This window comes from Procambarus clarkii, chromosome 5 (assembly GCF_040958095.1).
Source record: "Procambarus clarkii isolate CNS0578487 chromosome 5, FALCON_Pclarkii_2.0, whole genome shotgun sequence".
Taxonomy (NCBI): Eukaryota; Metazoa; Arthropoda; class Malacostraca; order Decapoda; family Cambaridae; genus Procambarus; species Procambarus clarkii.
This window is the reverse complement of record NC_091154.1, coordinates 21,598,865-21,615,924: the sequence shown is the minus strand read 5'-3', so window position 1 is coordinate 21,615,924 and position 17,060 is coordinate 21,598,865. Positions and strand designations below refer to the sequence as shown.

The window sequence follows — 17,060 nt, the reverse complement described above, 5'->3', positions numbered from 1 at the left end:
GTTCTTCCTTCCTCAAGGCAGCCTCACGTTCTTGTTCTTCCTTTCGTATGGCAGCTGCTCGTTCTTGTTGCTCGAGGGCTTCTCTTTGCATGGCAGCTGCTTCCCTTTGCTGCTCGCGTTCAATCTTGGCCAGCTCTACTTTGAGTTTCATCGTTGCCAAATCAGTTTTATCTGCAATAAAGTAAGTTTCGTGAGTTTCAGAGTCTATCTTACCTTGCTCTAAGAAATGATCCAGTAACAGGTTATGTATTTCACTTTTGTTGGCTTGGTAGGGAACTGTTAGTTGATACTCATGTGCAAGAGTTTGTAATTCAGCCCTCTTGGCATGACTTAAAGTCCCTATTGCACCTGCTGGATCTGCACGGAAAGCTTGGAGACGAAACATGGTGAAATTAGCAAATAAATGCACAACGAATATACCGTTGTGATATGGTGAATGTCAGAAACAGGACAACGTGGCAACTGGTACCTATCCTGTGGAATCTTTAACAATTAATGTTAATTACAAGATGATAAATGATTAATTAAATCAAGGTCGCAGGAAATCTTGTACCCGGTACTCATGTAAGAGGATAAGGGCAAGAAAATCCTTCTAAACAAGCGAAACTGAGTTTCTAAAACAAATGAAACAGTTAATTGCCTCAAAAGTAAAATTGGTAGTCCAAGGATGTAGGCATACCTTGCCGAGTCTCTATAGGACATAAGCAAGTTTTCCCACTGAAATTAATATGATACTTACAGAATTAGCGAACTTTTGTGCTCTGAAAAAGAAAGCTAATTCCCTACCAATGTAAATATCATCATCTCTGACCGACGTGTAGGGACGCGAGGTGTCAACTGGTGACGAGAACTGCTGCTGAGGTCCCAATTCAGCAACTAAAGTTCGTGCTAGAGGAACTATGGCCCTCTTTATCCTCCTACTGTTAGATTGCAGAAGATTAGGTACACTTGACCCGGGGACAGACCACAGTACCAGGGTACCAATATGATGATCTGTCGAAAATATGAGAAATATACAAGGGACAAAAGATGGTAAACACGAGTAATAACACGGAGGGAGAGATGGCCAATTAAGAGAATGACTGAGGCCTACAGTCACCACGTAATCCAAAGTTGTCTCACCTTCACCATATGCTACTCTCGGAATGCACAATACACACAGCACCATATAAAAATAAAATTGAAAATTGAAAATAGTAAAAAGCTACGTTACCAAAGCCAAATACGTTTACCATAAATTTACTACTTGGCACCAGTACCTGAGTGAAGCTCCTAGGGCAGGCCCCAACTTAATGTGACGGTAAAGCGTTGGTGTTCGGCTGTTTCAAAAGCTAGGGACAGGGCTTCGTCACATAATAGAAAAAAAAGAGAAAAGCTGGAGCTTTCGTCTGTGGTAAGGTAATGGGAAGACACACAAAACACAAGTAAATTAACAATGAAATTTTAATTACTTTAGAAAAACAAGACATGAATAAAGTTAAGCACATAAAAATATAAAAGACAAGTCAACAAACAAAATAATATGAATAATCACTGGCAAATGAAAAGTTACGTTAAGACAAGTGAGTTACAGTGATAGCAAAATAAAGTATTAGTGGTGCTGGAATACCGGCTTCGAGCTGCCACCTCCCTTAGTACACGAAAGCCAAGGCTTAGTCTACCAGCGAGAGATGTCAACTGCTTGGAGCACTGAGATATTCTGACAATATTAGCGCACTGCAGCCCAGACGTCAACTTGTGGCGGAGGCGGAGGGCAGGTGCGACGGGACACCAGCCAATCAGCGACAGGCAGGCAAAGGATGAGCAGTTTGCTGGTTACGGCGGTGGTAGGTAGCAGGTGTCACTGTGTGCTGGTTACGATTTGCTCTCTGGGCAAAACGTTTGGCGATACTTGGTGGACGTATCTTCTATATTATCTTGTATATTGACGTACTTTGTAGGGAAGAGCAGGCTCAATCTCTCTTGAAAGAGATTATCGTCACAGGACTAATAGAACAAGAACCCGGCAATGTGATATTATAGTGGCCAGAATACGCCTGGAATATAGACTTATCTGGCAGCTTTCTCAAAACCTAAATGTCGAGTACACAATGTGTCAACTTTGTGAAAGAGAAAACATGCACTCTCTTGAACATTATATTGTAGAATGTCCCATATTGACCGACTTTCGCCCTCCTGAGCTAAGGTATGCTGAACTGTGTAATTACTATATGAGTACTGGAACACTTGATGATATATTGGACTTGTACCCAAGATTAACCATGCAATGTATCAATTAAACAATGTATGTATGTGATGTAACTATATAACCTGAGCTTGTAAAAGCACCTTCAGTGATTAAGTGCCTAATTGCACACTAGTTTCTCTATCAGCTATCTCACTCTGTCAGAGTAAAAGAGACAAATGTATGTGAATGCATGTGTGTGTGTGTGTATATATGTATATGTACGTATATGTGTATGTGTATATGTATGTGTATAAAGTATATATTGAAGCTGATCAGAATTACATTTCACCTTTGTAAATGCACAATAATGACACTATGTAAAAGACACATCGAACACCTTATGTAGGGCATACGTAAATCTGTGTATCTATGTATTTACGTATGTAGGTTAGCTTAGCATTTTAAAAGCACCGAATCACCTTCTGTGGTTGATTGTTCAATAAACCCTTGAACTATATGTTTAACACATCTCTAACCCTGTCCATGGAGGACAGAAGAAAATGTATATATGCTGGTTAGCATTGTAAATGTGTGGCCACGTCTGTGGTAGAAAATAATAATAAAAAAAAATAAAATACCTTTCTCAAAGTTACTTTCTTCCTTTCTCCTGACTGCTGAGTAATTGTTTCTTGCTTGCTTATATTGCAGGTATGTTTGCGAGTTAGGCCTCTTCTGATATTGAGCCCATTTTCTTATCTTATTCTCTCTGACCCTCTCGCAGTGTTGAACCAATCCTGTTTTCTGGTCCTGCATCTCTGTTTTGATATGAATGTTTGTGTTCCGTCCTCGTTTATTTCGTAAAATTTGGCATACATCTCATTTACTTCCTAGCCTAGCAACAAGTTTCACAAAGCTGCTATTAGGACAATAACCAACTCTGGCCCCAGACATCACTCGGTACCCTTACTCAACTCTCTGAATATGTTAGATGTTATGTCACTGCACATTCTCTCATGTGTGCTTTATATATTTAAAACTCTGAACTGTAATGTCAATCATGACCTTAAAAGCTTCTTAGAAGGTTGTAACAGAACCCATGGGCACCACACCAGAAACAAATACCTATTTGATATTCCAAGAGTACGACTTAATCAAACTAGAAATGCTCTACAAATCAAGGGACCCAGAATGTGGAATGACCTTCCCAACCATGTCAAAGACTGTACCTCTCTCAACCAGTTTAAGATAAAAACTTAGAACTACCTAATAAACTCCATGTAACCTACCTTACCCCTAAATGATAACTCATGACTTACTATTGTAATCATTGCTGTTTGTTGACCCACTTGTATAATTGCTGTTCTCTGCCTTGTTCCCCCCCCCCTTTTAATTTTTAATTTTTCAACACAATTTTTACTTTAATCTCAATTACTATTAAGTTTTAGTCAAAGTGTTTTTTCCCCCTCACCTTGCCCAAAATGCTATACATACTAGTGGCTTTAGGTATTGTATGTATTATCTCTATTTTTAAATATAACATTATGTATGTAACTGAATGCATGTACCTTTACCTGAATAAAAAATATATCTAATAAAAAAATCTAAGTCTGTTTAGTTTAACTCATTAAAGAATTTCTAAGTTCCCTATAGTGTCCTCTCTTGAAATCGAGTTTATCAGCTGTTTTAATGTCCACATTCTATTCTAATTTATATCGCAAAGCATATTTAATTTCCAACAGCACATGGTCACTCTTTCCCAAGGGAGGAAGGTACTGGATGTTAAATATCTCCTCTTCTTTAATATCTCCTTCCTTCTGGTGAATATTAGATCCTTTACTGCCGGAACATCCCCCTTCAATCATTCATGTAGCCTGCTTGACGTGTTGATACATGAATGTCTCCAGAATGAGGTTTACAAATCTGCCTGTCCAAATGTCCCTCGTTCTTGCTTCGTAGGTCTACCAGTCTATTGCTTTCAAGTTGAAGTCCTCCAGAACCAACAATCGTGATTCATCTTTAACTGGTTTTACTATATTCTCTCTCATGACCATTACGAGGCATTTCGTTTGTCATCTAGTGGAAGGTGGTTGGGTTGACTGTGTCTATCTGGACCTAAAAAAGGCTTTTGACAAAGTCCAGGCTGTTGTAGAAACTGGAACATGCTGGATAGGTGACAGGGAGACTTCTGACATGAATGAAAACTGTTCTGACAGACAGACAGATGCGAGCAGTAATTAGAGATGACACACTAGATGACAAACTTGATGTGTGTGTGTGGGTAATACGCAGCCATACCAGAGCTGTATCCCAGGAAGGTAGGATGTTAAAGAGGCTCTGGTAGGTTAATCTACAGGACTAGAGTGGCAGGAGGAAGGGCAAGGGGACAAGCCACAATTGATAGCACGCAGTTTTAACAACTGATGCCCGATTATCTATATTTCCAAGAGTTGTTAATCGCTTTATGAATTACTGGGAACCGGAAGTGGAACTCAGGGGTCTCTAACACCCTAGCAGAAGTCTCTAGCAACACACTAGCAGCACTTCTCAGCAGACGGTCACTACTGTCATCTTGTAACTCCTCTTAGCCAAATCCCGGGTACGTCGGTCCACAATATCACTGTACGACTACAACAGCTAGCACACTGTCTACTACCGACGGCGGCCACCTGTCATCTTCAGAGAAACAAGTCAGGAGTTCGGGACTGCCCGAGGTGAACAGCCTTCACCAGTGCAATAGACTCTCTATGTCACTTCTGTGAACATAATAGTAATTAGCCAGACAGAAAGTATACGAGAACATAGGATGACACTCTTTCACCAGGGAACTATAATGTAATCACATGCACAATCTAGATGGCGTTGATATCGTTACTTCACTCACCAGAGATCATCATCATAGACCTCACCTCCTAACTAAGGTTCAGAACAGGAGCCTTACACAGACGCCCCACCTCAGCCAACAGATGGCGTTCTCTACGTCTCAATGTCTTGGAGTGCGAATGCAGGTCCATAGATGGTGTTGATATTGCCACTCCTCACTCCAGCAACAGTATTGATATCGCAGAAGTGGATGTTACAGATAGTCTGCGTCTCCTGGTTCAACCTTGAAGCCGAGCGGACGTCTGGACACCTCCTCCGCCTGGGAGCCGCCTGTTCACGTCTTGTTTTCGCGTTTTGGCTTTGCTACTACCGTTTGGCATCCCTTTTTAACGGTCCGATTGTACGACACCTGGCGCATATATCGTCTTGGGTCACGGGATTGTTGATAGAGTTTTATTTTTTTTTTGCGTGTTCTGGCTGGTTCTCCCGGCTGGGTGACGGTGTTCGGGGCCCGGCTTGGCCGAGAGGTGCCGGGGGTTGGTGGGTCTTGGTGGGCTCCTGGTGTGCCCTCAGCCGTGGTGGGCGGCCGTCTTCTGCTCTGCCGGAGGACTCTGGATGACTTTTGCGTATTAGTTGGGGGCCGAGTTTTGGTTTTGCTACCTGGTGTTCTCTGTGTGGGGCGAGGCCGGTGCTTGTCACCCTGCAACCCGTTCTCACACTTGCTAATAGTCAATATTGGCTTATTTAATAAGTGCATATGTGACATACTAATTGATTGTAAATATTTTAGTTTACCTTGAAAAGCTTCATAGAAAACACCGACCTCACCTAACCTTCTTAGTATGTTAAGATAAGCATCTTATTGCTTCTTAATTACAATTATTACTTAACCTATACTGTTGATAGGTTAAGTAATAATTGTAAATAAGAAGCAATAAGATGCTTATCTTAACATACTATGAAGGTTAGGTGAGGTCGGTGTTTTCTATGAAGCTTTTCAAGGTAAACTAAAATATTTACAATCAATTAGTATGTCACATATGCACTTATTAAATAAGCCAATATTGACTAAAGCAAGTGCGAGAACGGGTTGCAACACCCTGAGGGACTCCTGGGACTCCCCAATCATCTGTGCGTTTATTTGCTGTATGGTATATTAGTTTCTAGTGATTGGCGTCACTCGTTTCACGATTTGAATTGGCGTTTCACCTTTCCTGACTTCGCGATTCACCCTTAATGGGTACGCCGGAGCGCATCCGATCCCACGATCGTCGTCGCCCCTAAATCAACAACAACAATAACAGATAGTCTGCCTGATGCCTCGGTGGATGTTACGGATAGTCTGCCTGATGCCTCGGTGGATGTTACGGATAGTCTGCCTGATGCCTCGGTGGATGTTACGGATAGTCTGCCTGATGCCTCGGTGGATGTTACGGATAGTCTGCCTGATGCCTTGGTGGATGTTATGGATAGTCTGCCTGATGCCTCGGTGGATGTTACGGATAGTCTGCCTGATGCCTCGGTGGATGTTACGAAGAGTCTGCAAGATGCCTCGGTGGATGTTACGAAGAGTCTGCAAGATGCCTCGGTGAATGTTGCAGAGAGTCTGCATTATGCCTCGGTGGATGTTACGAAGAGTCTGCATGATGCCTCGCTCGTAAGAGGGTAATGGCCAAAAATCGTCATAATAGAAAATTAAATCGGCTCACGAAATTGACGTACTGTCCCGTTTTCTGTTTTGTGTTCTCCAGCTTACTCGGTTAGGTTAATAGAGGACGCTTTAAATTAACGGTTTTGATGATGTTTTGAAACCTGAGGAGAATTTCCTGCCCTCCTAACCTACCAAAGGACCAAAAACTTGCTACTTTGAGTTCATTTTAGTTGGATAATTATTATTATTATTATTTAAGTTCCAGTATGGTGATATTTGGCCGTAGTGCATATAAGCAAGTGACGTAATTTATAATAGGACGGGCTGGGTGTAGGACTGGAAAATTTGTCAAAAATCTCTATGGGAAACTAAACCCCATTTCAGATTTATTGGTCATTGTTTTTTGCAATAGGGCCCAATCATACTTGAAGAGGGGCATGGAGATCGACTCTGATACTCACTATATAAGCATATATAATTACCATGGAATGTTGGATTCCATCTTTGAACACACGAATATTTTCTTTTATAGATACAGTGTGTGGCTGAGCAAGTATTTTATAACACAGAACAGCTTATTAGTAATAATTTATGTTTCTTACACAGGAAGTTCCAGACTTCTTGAGTGAGACAGGCTTACAGAATCATGAAACGTTTTTGCCGGAGGAGCAGCCAGCAGCTGCTAATACATCGTGCTCTCTATCGGAGTACGAAACTCTTGTAGTGGAGCAACAACCAGCAGCTGCCGATACATTATGCTCTCCACCGGAGCACGAAGCTCTTGAAGTGGAGCAACAGCCAACAGCTTCTGATGCATCATGCTCTCCGCCGGAGTACGAAGCTCTTGAAGTGGAGCAACAGCCAACAGCTTCTGATGCATCATGCTCTCCGCCAGAGTACGAAGCTCTTGTGGTGGGGCAACAGCCAACAGCTGCTGATACATCGTGCTCTCCACCGGAATACGAAGCTCTTGAGACAGGGGTGAATGAGCTGCATGAAGTTGTTGATACATCATGCACTATTATTCCATCTCCTTATCGTATTCCTCCTGAATCTTATAATCCTAATTGTTCTTCTCTTCCCTCACCTCTCCAACTTGCATTTATTTCTCCTCCTCATCTCCTTCCTTCTCCAGTGCTGCGGTTCCCTCCTCCTGTGCCTGAACGTCTTCCTCCACGTCCTCTTCCCCAACCTCGTGTTTATCATCCACCTCAACAGTTTTCTCTTCCTTCTCCTCTACTTCGTACACTTTCTCGGCCTCATTTGCCTCCTCCTCCTATTCCTTCACTTCTTCCTACTCATCCTCCGATCTACCAGGAAGTTCATAAAGGAGCCCAACGGCATAACCAAGAAAAACTTCATGATCAGCTTCATTAATGCAAGGTGTTCTTGTGAGTTGAAAGACAAGCACTGATGTTATAGCAGTGGCAGAGACCAAACTTACACGCTCAATTATAGATCTAATGTTTCCCAAAATCTTTTTTATCAGGATCGAATGAGGAATGGCACAGCAAGCTGTTGTCGTGATTTGAAAAATTCACAATCACAGAGTTGGATTCATGTTCCTTCAAGCTGGAATCCACATTACACAAAACATATACACAATGGTTCTCTCGAGTTGGCTTCGGGGATGGCAGGAAGCACCGCCATTGCATGTCAGTCAAGCACTAACATTTAATACAAATATAAAACTAAACACTGGTCATCCTACAAGCTGAGATGTAAGTTTTGTAGTGCTCAGGATCGTTGACAACCTCATAGAAGACAAATTTTTCATCGCCCGATTATTGACCCTGTAAGGTATGTTTACATGTACGTATTTGGTTGATTAGACATAATTGGTTGATTGTGTCTAATCAACACAACACAACACAACACAACACAACACAGATTGTGTCTGTTGATTCAACAACAAAAAAGAGTTTAGTAGTTTTTATATTTATTTAGAATAATCTTGGTTACAGCAGTAGATTTGTTGGAAATGTAGTGAAGTGTTGTAGTAGTTGAGATGAAGCCTGGAGCAAGGCTTCATGATGTGTGAGGCTGGGGATAAAGAGCAGCTGGTGTGAGAGTTTGGTGTGCACTTGATAAAGTGGGAATAAATGAAATTGGTATAAAGAATTGAGCTCGTAAAATTTCTAAGAATTTTCTTTATTCTTTAACCTTTATTCCTGTCGTGATATTCAATTAGGTCGCCTGAGGAAGGACTTGCTTAGCCAACACACCAGTGTAGTAAACAGCTCATTCCTCACTTTGGGACCATATATGAACAATTGACTAGGCGCGAGCAAACGCCGAGACCCCAATGAAAATTGAAATCCCCTCTACTATAGGCCGTCGACCTTTGCTATTCGCCGAAGCGAATCTAACGAGTAGGTCACGGGCTCTCACAACAATAATTTATTGTTGTGTGGTGCCGTATATTTGATCCAAAACTCAGAATCAGTCTCAATTTTATTAGTCGAGTGTGAAGAACATTTGCATAACAATAATAATGTGTGGGGGTGTAACGAAAAGACAATGTTAACCATAACAACTTAGTTTATTCAATAAAGTACTAACTACTACAACAAAACAAAAAGAAATATCAATGACGTTACTCGAAATCCTTCCTGTGACACTATCAATGACAGCTAGACACCAGCCCCTCGGACTGCATAATGAACTAACTCGAACATAAGCGTGACCACAGAGGAATCAACAAGAAACAAGAACTAACAGATCTATAATCACAATTATAACAAATGACACAGTAGGTTCTGAAACACGTCTCCAGTAACCTCCTAACTGTGCTACGCCTCAGTGCAGTCTGCTCCTGCAATGGCGGTTGCAATGCAATCAAATCAGTAGTCTTTCAATGACAACAATAACTAATGGGTTCACTGGCAACTCCAGCAACCCTTCCTCAAATTAATCCTTACGTTAATACTCCGTCCCACGGACGATCAACAATCAATAACAATTGATTTACGTTAATAACACAATAACATTTACGTTAATTTAATAACTCTTACAACTGTCACTAGTAACGCGGAAATTACACAACACTCTACCCGTCGAGCATTCAGTGAGAAAATCCCATTAATCCCGGTATTCCTAGACAGCTGATTAATCTCTTTACTAGTTACGTTAATTTACGTGAATCGGTTACTAATCACTCAGCGATGGTAAGCTCTGATTTACAATGTCCAACGTGCTAAGAGAACGGTAATCACTCGTGATTACCTTTAGAGTAATTAATTACTATCCTCAAGATCAATAATTAAACAATTAAATACGCAACCTTTCACACTGGCTCAGCAATTTACATTAAGGTATGAATTCCGTCTGAGCCTTCCATACTCAGACCAATTCAGGTGGCTAATAATAGTAATTAGCCCCACGTTTACGTTATTCTAAAATGACGTTACAACTCCCACAAGTCAATCAAGTGCCGGTACTTCCGGGCAGATAAATAACGACGTTACGTTAATGGAACAATGGAGCCTTCATGTGAGTCGATCAAACAAGGATCGAGGTTAATTACTTTGACTTCCTGAAACACGTCAATTACCCGGCCCACTGACCGTTAATTACGACAGACAATGCTCTAATTCTTATCTGGCTGATGGCTAGGCTCCTTGAGACTACCGTAGCTGCTTGCAGGAAAGTAAATTAACCCAAACGTATTCTACGTTACTCAAATTGTCAAAAAACAAATTCTCTTAAAGCAATGGGCGTTCCTTTGGTTATGTTATATTAATTGCCTCGCAATCACCTCACTGAATACTGGACTTCAATATCCTACCAGATAACCAGGAGAATATAAATCCCAAGTACTCGTCTACAGCCGAGTTCCCCCACGACAATGACAAATCACACTAACAAATCACAGTGATTTACGTTACAATCCGGTTGCAATGACAATACTACAGAACCTAGTAAAATAACATACAGGACATGAACCCTCTAGAACACTGCCCCACAATGACTGTACTGAACTGCAATCACATACGGTGATGCTCAACACTAGCAACAATCACTAACAATGACAACCCCTTTGCAATAACTCACACAGCAAGTACTCTAATTTCCAAGTATTGGAATACTGTCCAACACTTACATACTGTTGCAAATGACCCCAGTGCTCTAAATAACCCCTTAGAACATAGGTCTACACATTGCAGTCACCACAGTAAATGACACAATAACACTGGGCACAGTGACACTACGATCATATATATATATATATAATTACTGCTGACACATGTAGTCTACAGCTATCAAATGTAATTGGGAACACTAAGGAGATCTCGCACTCCTTAAATCACATGGGTGAGTGATTTATCGATCCCGCAGGCCGATAAACACTACCGAGAATTACATTACTCGACAGAGCGACGGCGGCCTCTCATGACAGCCTCGTCACTCACCAAATTCTACAAAAATTTACGTTAATACTGCAACTACCATACATATATATATATATATATATAAATCCCACTTGTCATGGCCCTGGGAACAATACAAGAAATTAAGACCACACTGTGGTACACTCCACAATAATCATTGCCAGGAATACTGACGTTACACACACACTAACCTGAGCGCTCAGTGTTAGAATTCCACACCTGCAAGACTACACATGGAAATAATATCACTCCGTCCCACGGACGATCAAAAATGATTTAATTACCACAATGGAATAATATAATATTATGTATACTCTGTTCCCGTGTGTACCCACACACACACACACTGTATGTCTGTGTACATAAGACGTAAATCCCTCTGGACTGACAACAAGGGTGATTATCTCCTCGTCCACACTTCACTTCACCTCACAGGTGCTGCATGACAATGTGATGAAATACCTGACCTCAAATTCAAGCTTTTAGAGACTAACTGATCACCAGAAATACACACATAGGTACTTACTCACTCATACTGCCGGCTTACACACCATTCCCATACATCAGGCACCCCACTACGGGTGGCTGGCTCACTCACAGCAGTAGTAGGCGGCGGTAGGTGGCGTAGGTGACAGAGACCTCCCCACCCTTCCCGAGTGAGCGTAACACCCCCAACACTTTTGGCGCCAAAACACTGACTCGAGATTTTTAGACGAATTTCTCAAAGAAATCTGCCCCTGAACACTTGGCACGAATTTCCCCATATCCCATTGACTGCTAAAGAGCACTAGCTGCATGGAACGTTTTTTTTTAATCACTGGTATGGGATCTACGAGTCTGTTACTGCTCGTATGCACATTACCCCACTATCCCAGATCACTGGATCTCTACCCACTGTACATTCTGTCTTTCTCACCTTCGAGAGACGACTTCGGCCGGATTCTGCGACGGCCGCCGTCATCGATGAAGCAGGAGGTGAAGCAGTTGAGTAGTCAAGCCACCACCACGCCCTATACTCAATTTGGCCGAATGAGTACAGAAAGCGTCTTGACAACGTGGCAGCTGTATTCAGAATGATGCCTACACAGGCGATTCCCGCGTCCTCCTCGAAATAACCAATGAGAGGAAGGCATACAGCGGCCTACCCCTCTCAACCAATCAGCGACGGTGTACCATAGCCCCTAGGGCAACTCCAAGATGGCCGACCAACATGGCGGCTCAAGATGTTTACTAAGATGGCGGCTGTTTCCATGACGACGACTCAAGTGGCTAACGCAGGAGGCCCACAGCTCACACACGCCGTCCCAGGCCTAGCGGTTCCCGTGCAAATCCAAGTCTCACTCAAGCCATACAATGAGATGATGCTATCGGCATATCTCTGTCCACAGACGTGCTACCCCGGCCAGGGTAACATTTCTGGACTGTCTGATGACTGGGGCTCTCACATGAGCCCAAACACTAGATGTTTCGGTTGCTGGTTACCAACCTTAAGTCCGCACACTTAACAAGTGCACTTAACAAGTGTACTGGCTTCCACAGTCATAAGAGCACTATTGTAAGTGAGCTGGTGAACCATCTCCTCACTGCTGGGATGCGGGGTGAGTGTGTGGAGCGTGGTGCTCTGAACGCTGACAGAGTCGAGGAGCTCGAGTGTGGGACGAGAGCGTGGAAGCTTGAAGCAGCCAGAGTCTGGCTGTCTGCTCTGTGTCGAGGTTGGAGAGTTTTGTGAGGGTAGGAACTTGACACGTCGAGTGTTACAGTGTTGTTGGTGAATATTGAAGATGTGAGGTATCCCTCAAGCGTCTGTACTGAACCACTCTTGGAGTAACGTTATTACGAATACTATATGGTATTGTTAAAAAAGACGAATATCTGGCAAAAATGAACCTCATACTCTCTGACCAAACTAAGTTCCAAAGGGGGTAACAAAGGACACTACAGCCGAATTCAAAACAAAGGTAAACAGATTGATCGAAACTGTGAACGCCAAGAAATCCGGACTCCATCTGCCAAAGGTTATTGGGGAATACAAACCTGGGTGTGTGCATAGAAATGTCAAGACCCACAAGCCTGGAAACCCATTTCGCCCAATCATCAGCCAGATACCCACACCCACATACAGACTAGCTAAGCAACTCAACTGCTTGCTGACTCCTTATGTACCTTGTGCTTTTAGTTTGAAGTCTCCAAAGGAATTCGTCGACTTGCTGCAGGGAGCACGAGCCACAGGAATAAGAGATTCTTTGGATGTAGAGTCACTGTTTGCCAACGTACCTGTGGATGAAAAAATCGAGATGATAGCAGACAGAGTGTATCGATCGCGATCCAGCTTGTACTCCTCTTGACATACCAGAAAACGTACTAAGGAAACTACTCCAAGCCTGCACTAAAGAGGCACCCTTCTTGAGCCCAGATGGGCACATGTATAAGCAAATATATGGGGTCGCCATGGGTTCTCCCTTAGGTGTCCTGTTTGCGAACTTCTACATGGGTACCATAGAACAGAGGGTCTTAGTTGACATGGATTTGAAACCCGCCATATATTGCATGTATGTTGACAACATTTTTATGCAGGTACCTGATGTCAGACGTCTGTAGCAGCTGAGGAGGCATTCGAGCAGAATTCTGTGTTGAGTTTCACTTACGAGATGGAGAATGATGGGACGCTGCCCTTTCTAGATGTAACAATCACGGAAAGGAAAGGAGGCTTCCACACTGCAGTCTAAACTAAGAAAACAAACATAGGAATGTGCCTCAATGCCAATAGTGACTGCCCTGACAGGTACAAGAGGAGTGTTGTCAACACTTACATCGACCGGGCTCTCAGTCATAGCTTAGGATGGAAGCAAGTCGATGAAGAACTCTGTAGGGTAAGGCAGGTCCTAGTCAACAATGGCTTCTCTAACGGATATGTTGAAAACGTCATAACAAGAAAGGGGAAACGCCATTCAATGCCTATTAGGCTGTTTTACAGGAACTGATTTTCGACGGCTCATAAAACGGAGGAAAGGGTCCTGAAGAATATTGTTAATAGGAAAGTTATCCCAACAGACAAAAATCAGAAAATACAATTGACAATTTACTATAAAACCAAAAAAACAGACAACCTACTCATGAAAAACTCCCCAGACACCAAACAGAACGCCCTGAAGGAAACCAGCCCCAAAGAACTCAGTATATAGGCAAGACAACAACGTCTCTTTCTAGGCGATTAACAATGCATAAACAACAAGGCTCCATCAAAGAACATATAATCTCTTCTCACAACCCGACCATCACCAGAGAAATCTTAACAAACAACACAGATACCTGCTTGATGGGGTTCTGGGAGTTCTACTCCCCAAGCCCGGCCCGAGGCCAGGCTCGACTTGTGAGAGTTTGGTCCACCAGGCTGTTGCTTGGAGCGGCCCGCAAGGCCACATACCCACCTCAGCCTGGCTGATCCGGAACTTCTCTTAAAAACAGTCCAGTTTTCTCTTGAAGATGTCCACGGTTGTTCCGACAATATTTCTTATAGTCGTTGGGAGGACGTTGAACAACCGCGGACCTCTGATGTTTATACAGTGTTCTCTGATTGTGCCCATGGCACCTCTGCTCTTTACGGGTTCAATCTTGCATTTTCTTCCATATCGTTCACTCCAGTACGTTGTTATCTTACTGTGTAGATTTGGGACCTGGCCCTCCAGTATTTTCCATGTGTATATTATTTGGTATCTCTCTCTCGTCTCCTTTCTAGAGAGTACATTTGGAGAGCTTTGAGACGATCCCAATAATTTAGGTGTTTTATCTCCTCTATGCGTGTCGTATATGTTCTCTGTATTCCCTCTATTTCAGCAATCTCTCCAGCTCTGAAGGGGGAAGTGAGTACTGAGCATTACTCGAGACGGGACAACACAAGTGATTTGAAGAGTACAACCACTGTGATGGGATCCCTGGATCTGAAAGTTCTCGTAATCCATCCGATCATTTTTCTGGCTGACGCAATATTTGCTTGGTTATGCTCCCTAAACGTTAGATCGTCGGACATCATTATTCCCAAATCCTTGACATGCTGTTTTTCTACTATGGGAAGATTCGATTGTGTTTTATACCCTGTATTATGTTTCTGATCCTCATTTTTGCCTTATCTGAGTACCTGAAATTTATCTCTGTTAAATATCATGTTATTTTCTGCTGCCCAATCGAAAACTTTGTTGACATCTGCTTGTAGTTTTTCAATGTCTTCAGCAGAGATAATTTTCATGCTGATTTTTGTGTCATCTGCAAAGGACGACACGAAGCTGTGACTTGTATTTTTGTCTATATCTGATATGAAAATAAAGAACAGTAGCGGTGCAAGGACTGTACCTTGAGGTACAGAGCTTTTAACATCGCTTGGACTCGATTTTATTTGATTGACTGTTACTCTTTGTGTTCTGTTCGACAGGAAATTGAGTATCCAGCGTCCTACTTTTCCAGTTATTCCCATTGACCTCATTTTGTGAGCTATCACCCCATGGTCACATTTCGGTCGAACGCCTTTGCAAAGTCTGTGTATACAACATCTGCATTTTGCTTTTCTTTTAGGGCTTCTGTGATTTTGTCATAGTGGTTGAGTAACTGTGACAAACAGGATCTTCCCGCTCTAAATCCATGTTGTCCTGGGTTGTGCCATTCATTGTTTTCCATAAAACTAGAAATTTCATTCCTAATCACTCTTTCAAACACTTTTATTATGTGTGATGTTAGTGCAACTGACCTATAATTTTTTGCCAAGGCTTTACTCCCCCCTTATGCAACGGAGCTATATCTGCAGATTTAAGTGCTGCTGGTATCTCCCTTGTATCCAGGCTCTTTCTCCATATTATGCAGCGTGCTCTTGCTACTGGTACTTTACATTTCTTTATGCATATTGAATTCCATGAATCAGGCCCAGGAGCTGAGTGCAGAGGCATATTGTCAATTTCTCTTTCAAAGTCTTCCGAGTTTGTGGTAATATCCGTTATATTATCTGCAGCTTGAATGTCATTCATAAAGAAGCTGTCTGAGTCATCAACTTTCATGTTGTTTATTGGTGTGCTAAACATAGCCTCATGCTGGCTTCTAAGAATTTCACTAATCTCTTTGTTGTCCTCTGTGTACGTACCTTCATTTGTAATTAACGGTCCAATACTGGTCGAGGTTTTTTATTTTGATTTTGCGTATGTGAAAAAATATTTCGGATTTTTCTTTATCTCTTGTATAGCTTTCTGTTCCAATTCCATTTCCTCAGACTCATGTGATCGCTTCAACGTTTGTTCTATTTCTTCGATCTCCCTGCTTAGGCTTATTTTCCTTGCTTGTGATAGTACAGAAATCATCGATAGATACAGCGATAGCAGGAGGCTTGACATCAGTGAGGCACTACACATCAAAAAGTCAATACCAGCTATCAACAACCAATTAACGCATAACTACATTCTACCCACTTCAAGATCCCGAACCAACATAGAAGCAGCAAGAGGAGGTATGGACTAATAGGCCTTCTGCAGTTATTTCCATTCTTATGTTTTCATACCCATTGTTTCGTGTTCTGTCTTAACTTTGCCACCTCACCCAAAACTTTTGTTCCATATCACCTCACCCAAAACGTGAATAAGTATGATGGATTTTATTGTGTAAACTAATTCTTTGAAAATGTAATAAGAATTACGAAACGCATTCAGGCGTCGCATCAGACTAGAAATAAAAATGAATTTTGGAGAATTGATTTTTCAATTACCATCGACAGTGAAGAGAAACATAACAAATATTGAGAAAATTCGTGTTATAATTATTAATCTTACCTTTTTGGTCGTATTTAACAACATATGTTTACAAGAAAGACTGCAACAAAAATATGCTAATATCTGTTGATTTATATATAAATAAATAAATGTAATGTGACGGTAAAGCGTTGGTGTTCGGCTGTTTCAAAAGCTGGGGACAGGGCCTCGTCACATAAAAAAAAAAGAGAAGTTTGTCCTTTTGTCTGTGGCAAGGTAATGGGAAGACACACAAAACACAAAGTATA

The 17,060-nt window shown here is 42.0% G+C and overlaps 1 protein-coding gene across 2 annotated transcripts in view; it reads left to right on the top strand.

Annotated features, from left to right (window-relative positions):
- The window catches only part of LOC123763897 (huntingtin-interacting protein 1), a 95,871-nt gene extending 79,118 nt beyond the window's left edge, over window positions 1–16,753 (top strand). For both annotated transcript variants that reach the window (XM_069339941.1, XM_045751204.2), the window contains exon 7: window positions 7,245–16,753. In XM_069339941.1, the coding sequence (XP_069196042.1) occupies window positions 7,245–8,015 (771 nt within the window). In that variant the 3' untranslated portion in view covers window positions 8,016–16,753. The remainder of the gene's footprint in view (window positions 1–7,244) is intronic.
- The last annotated feature ends 307 nt before the right edge of the window (window positions 16,754–17,060 follow it).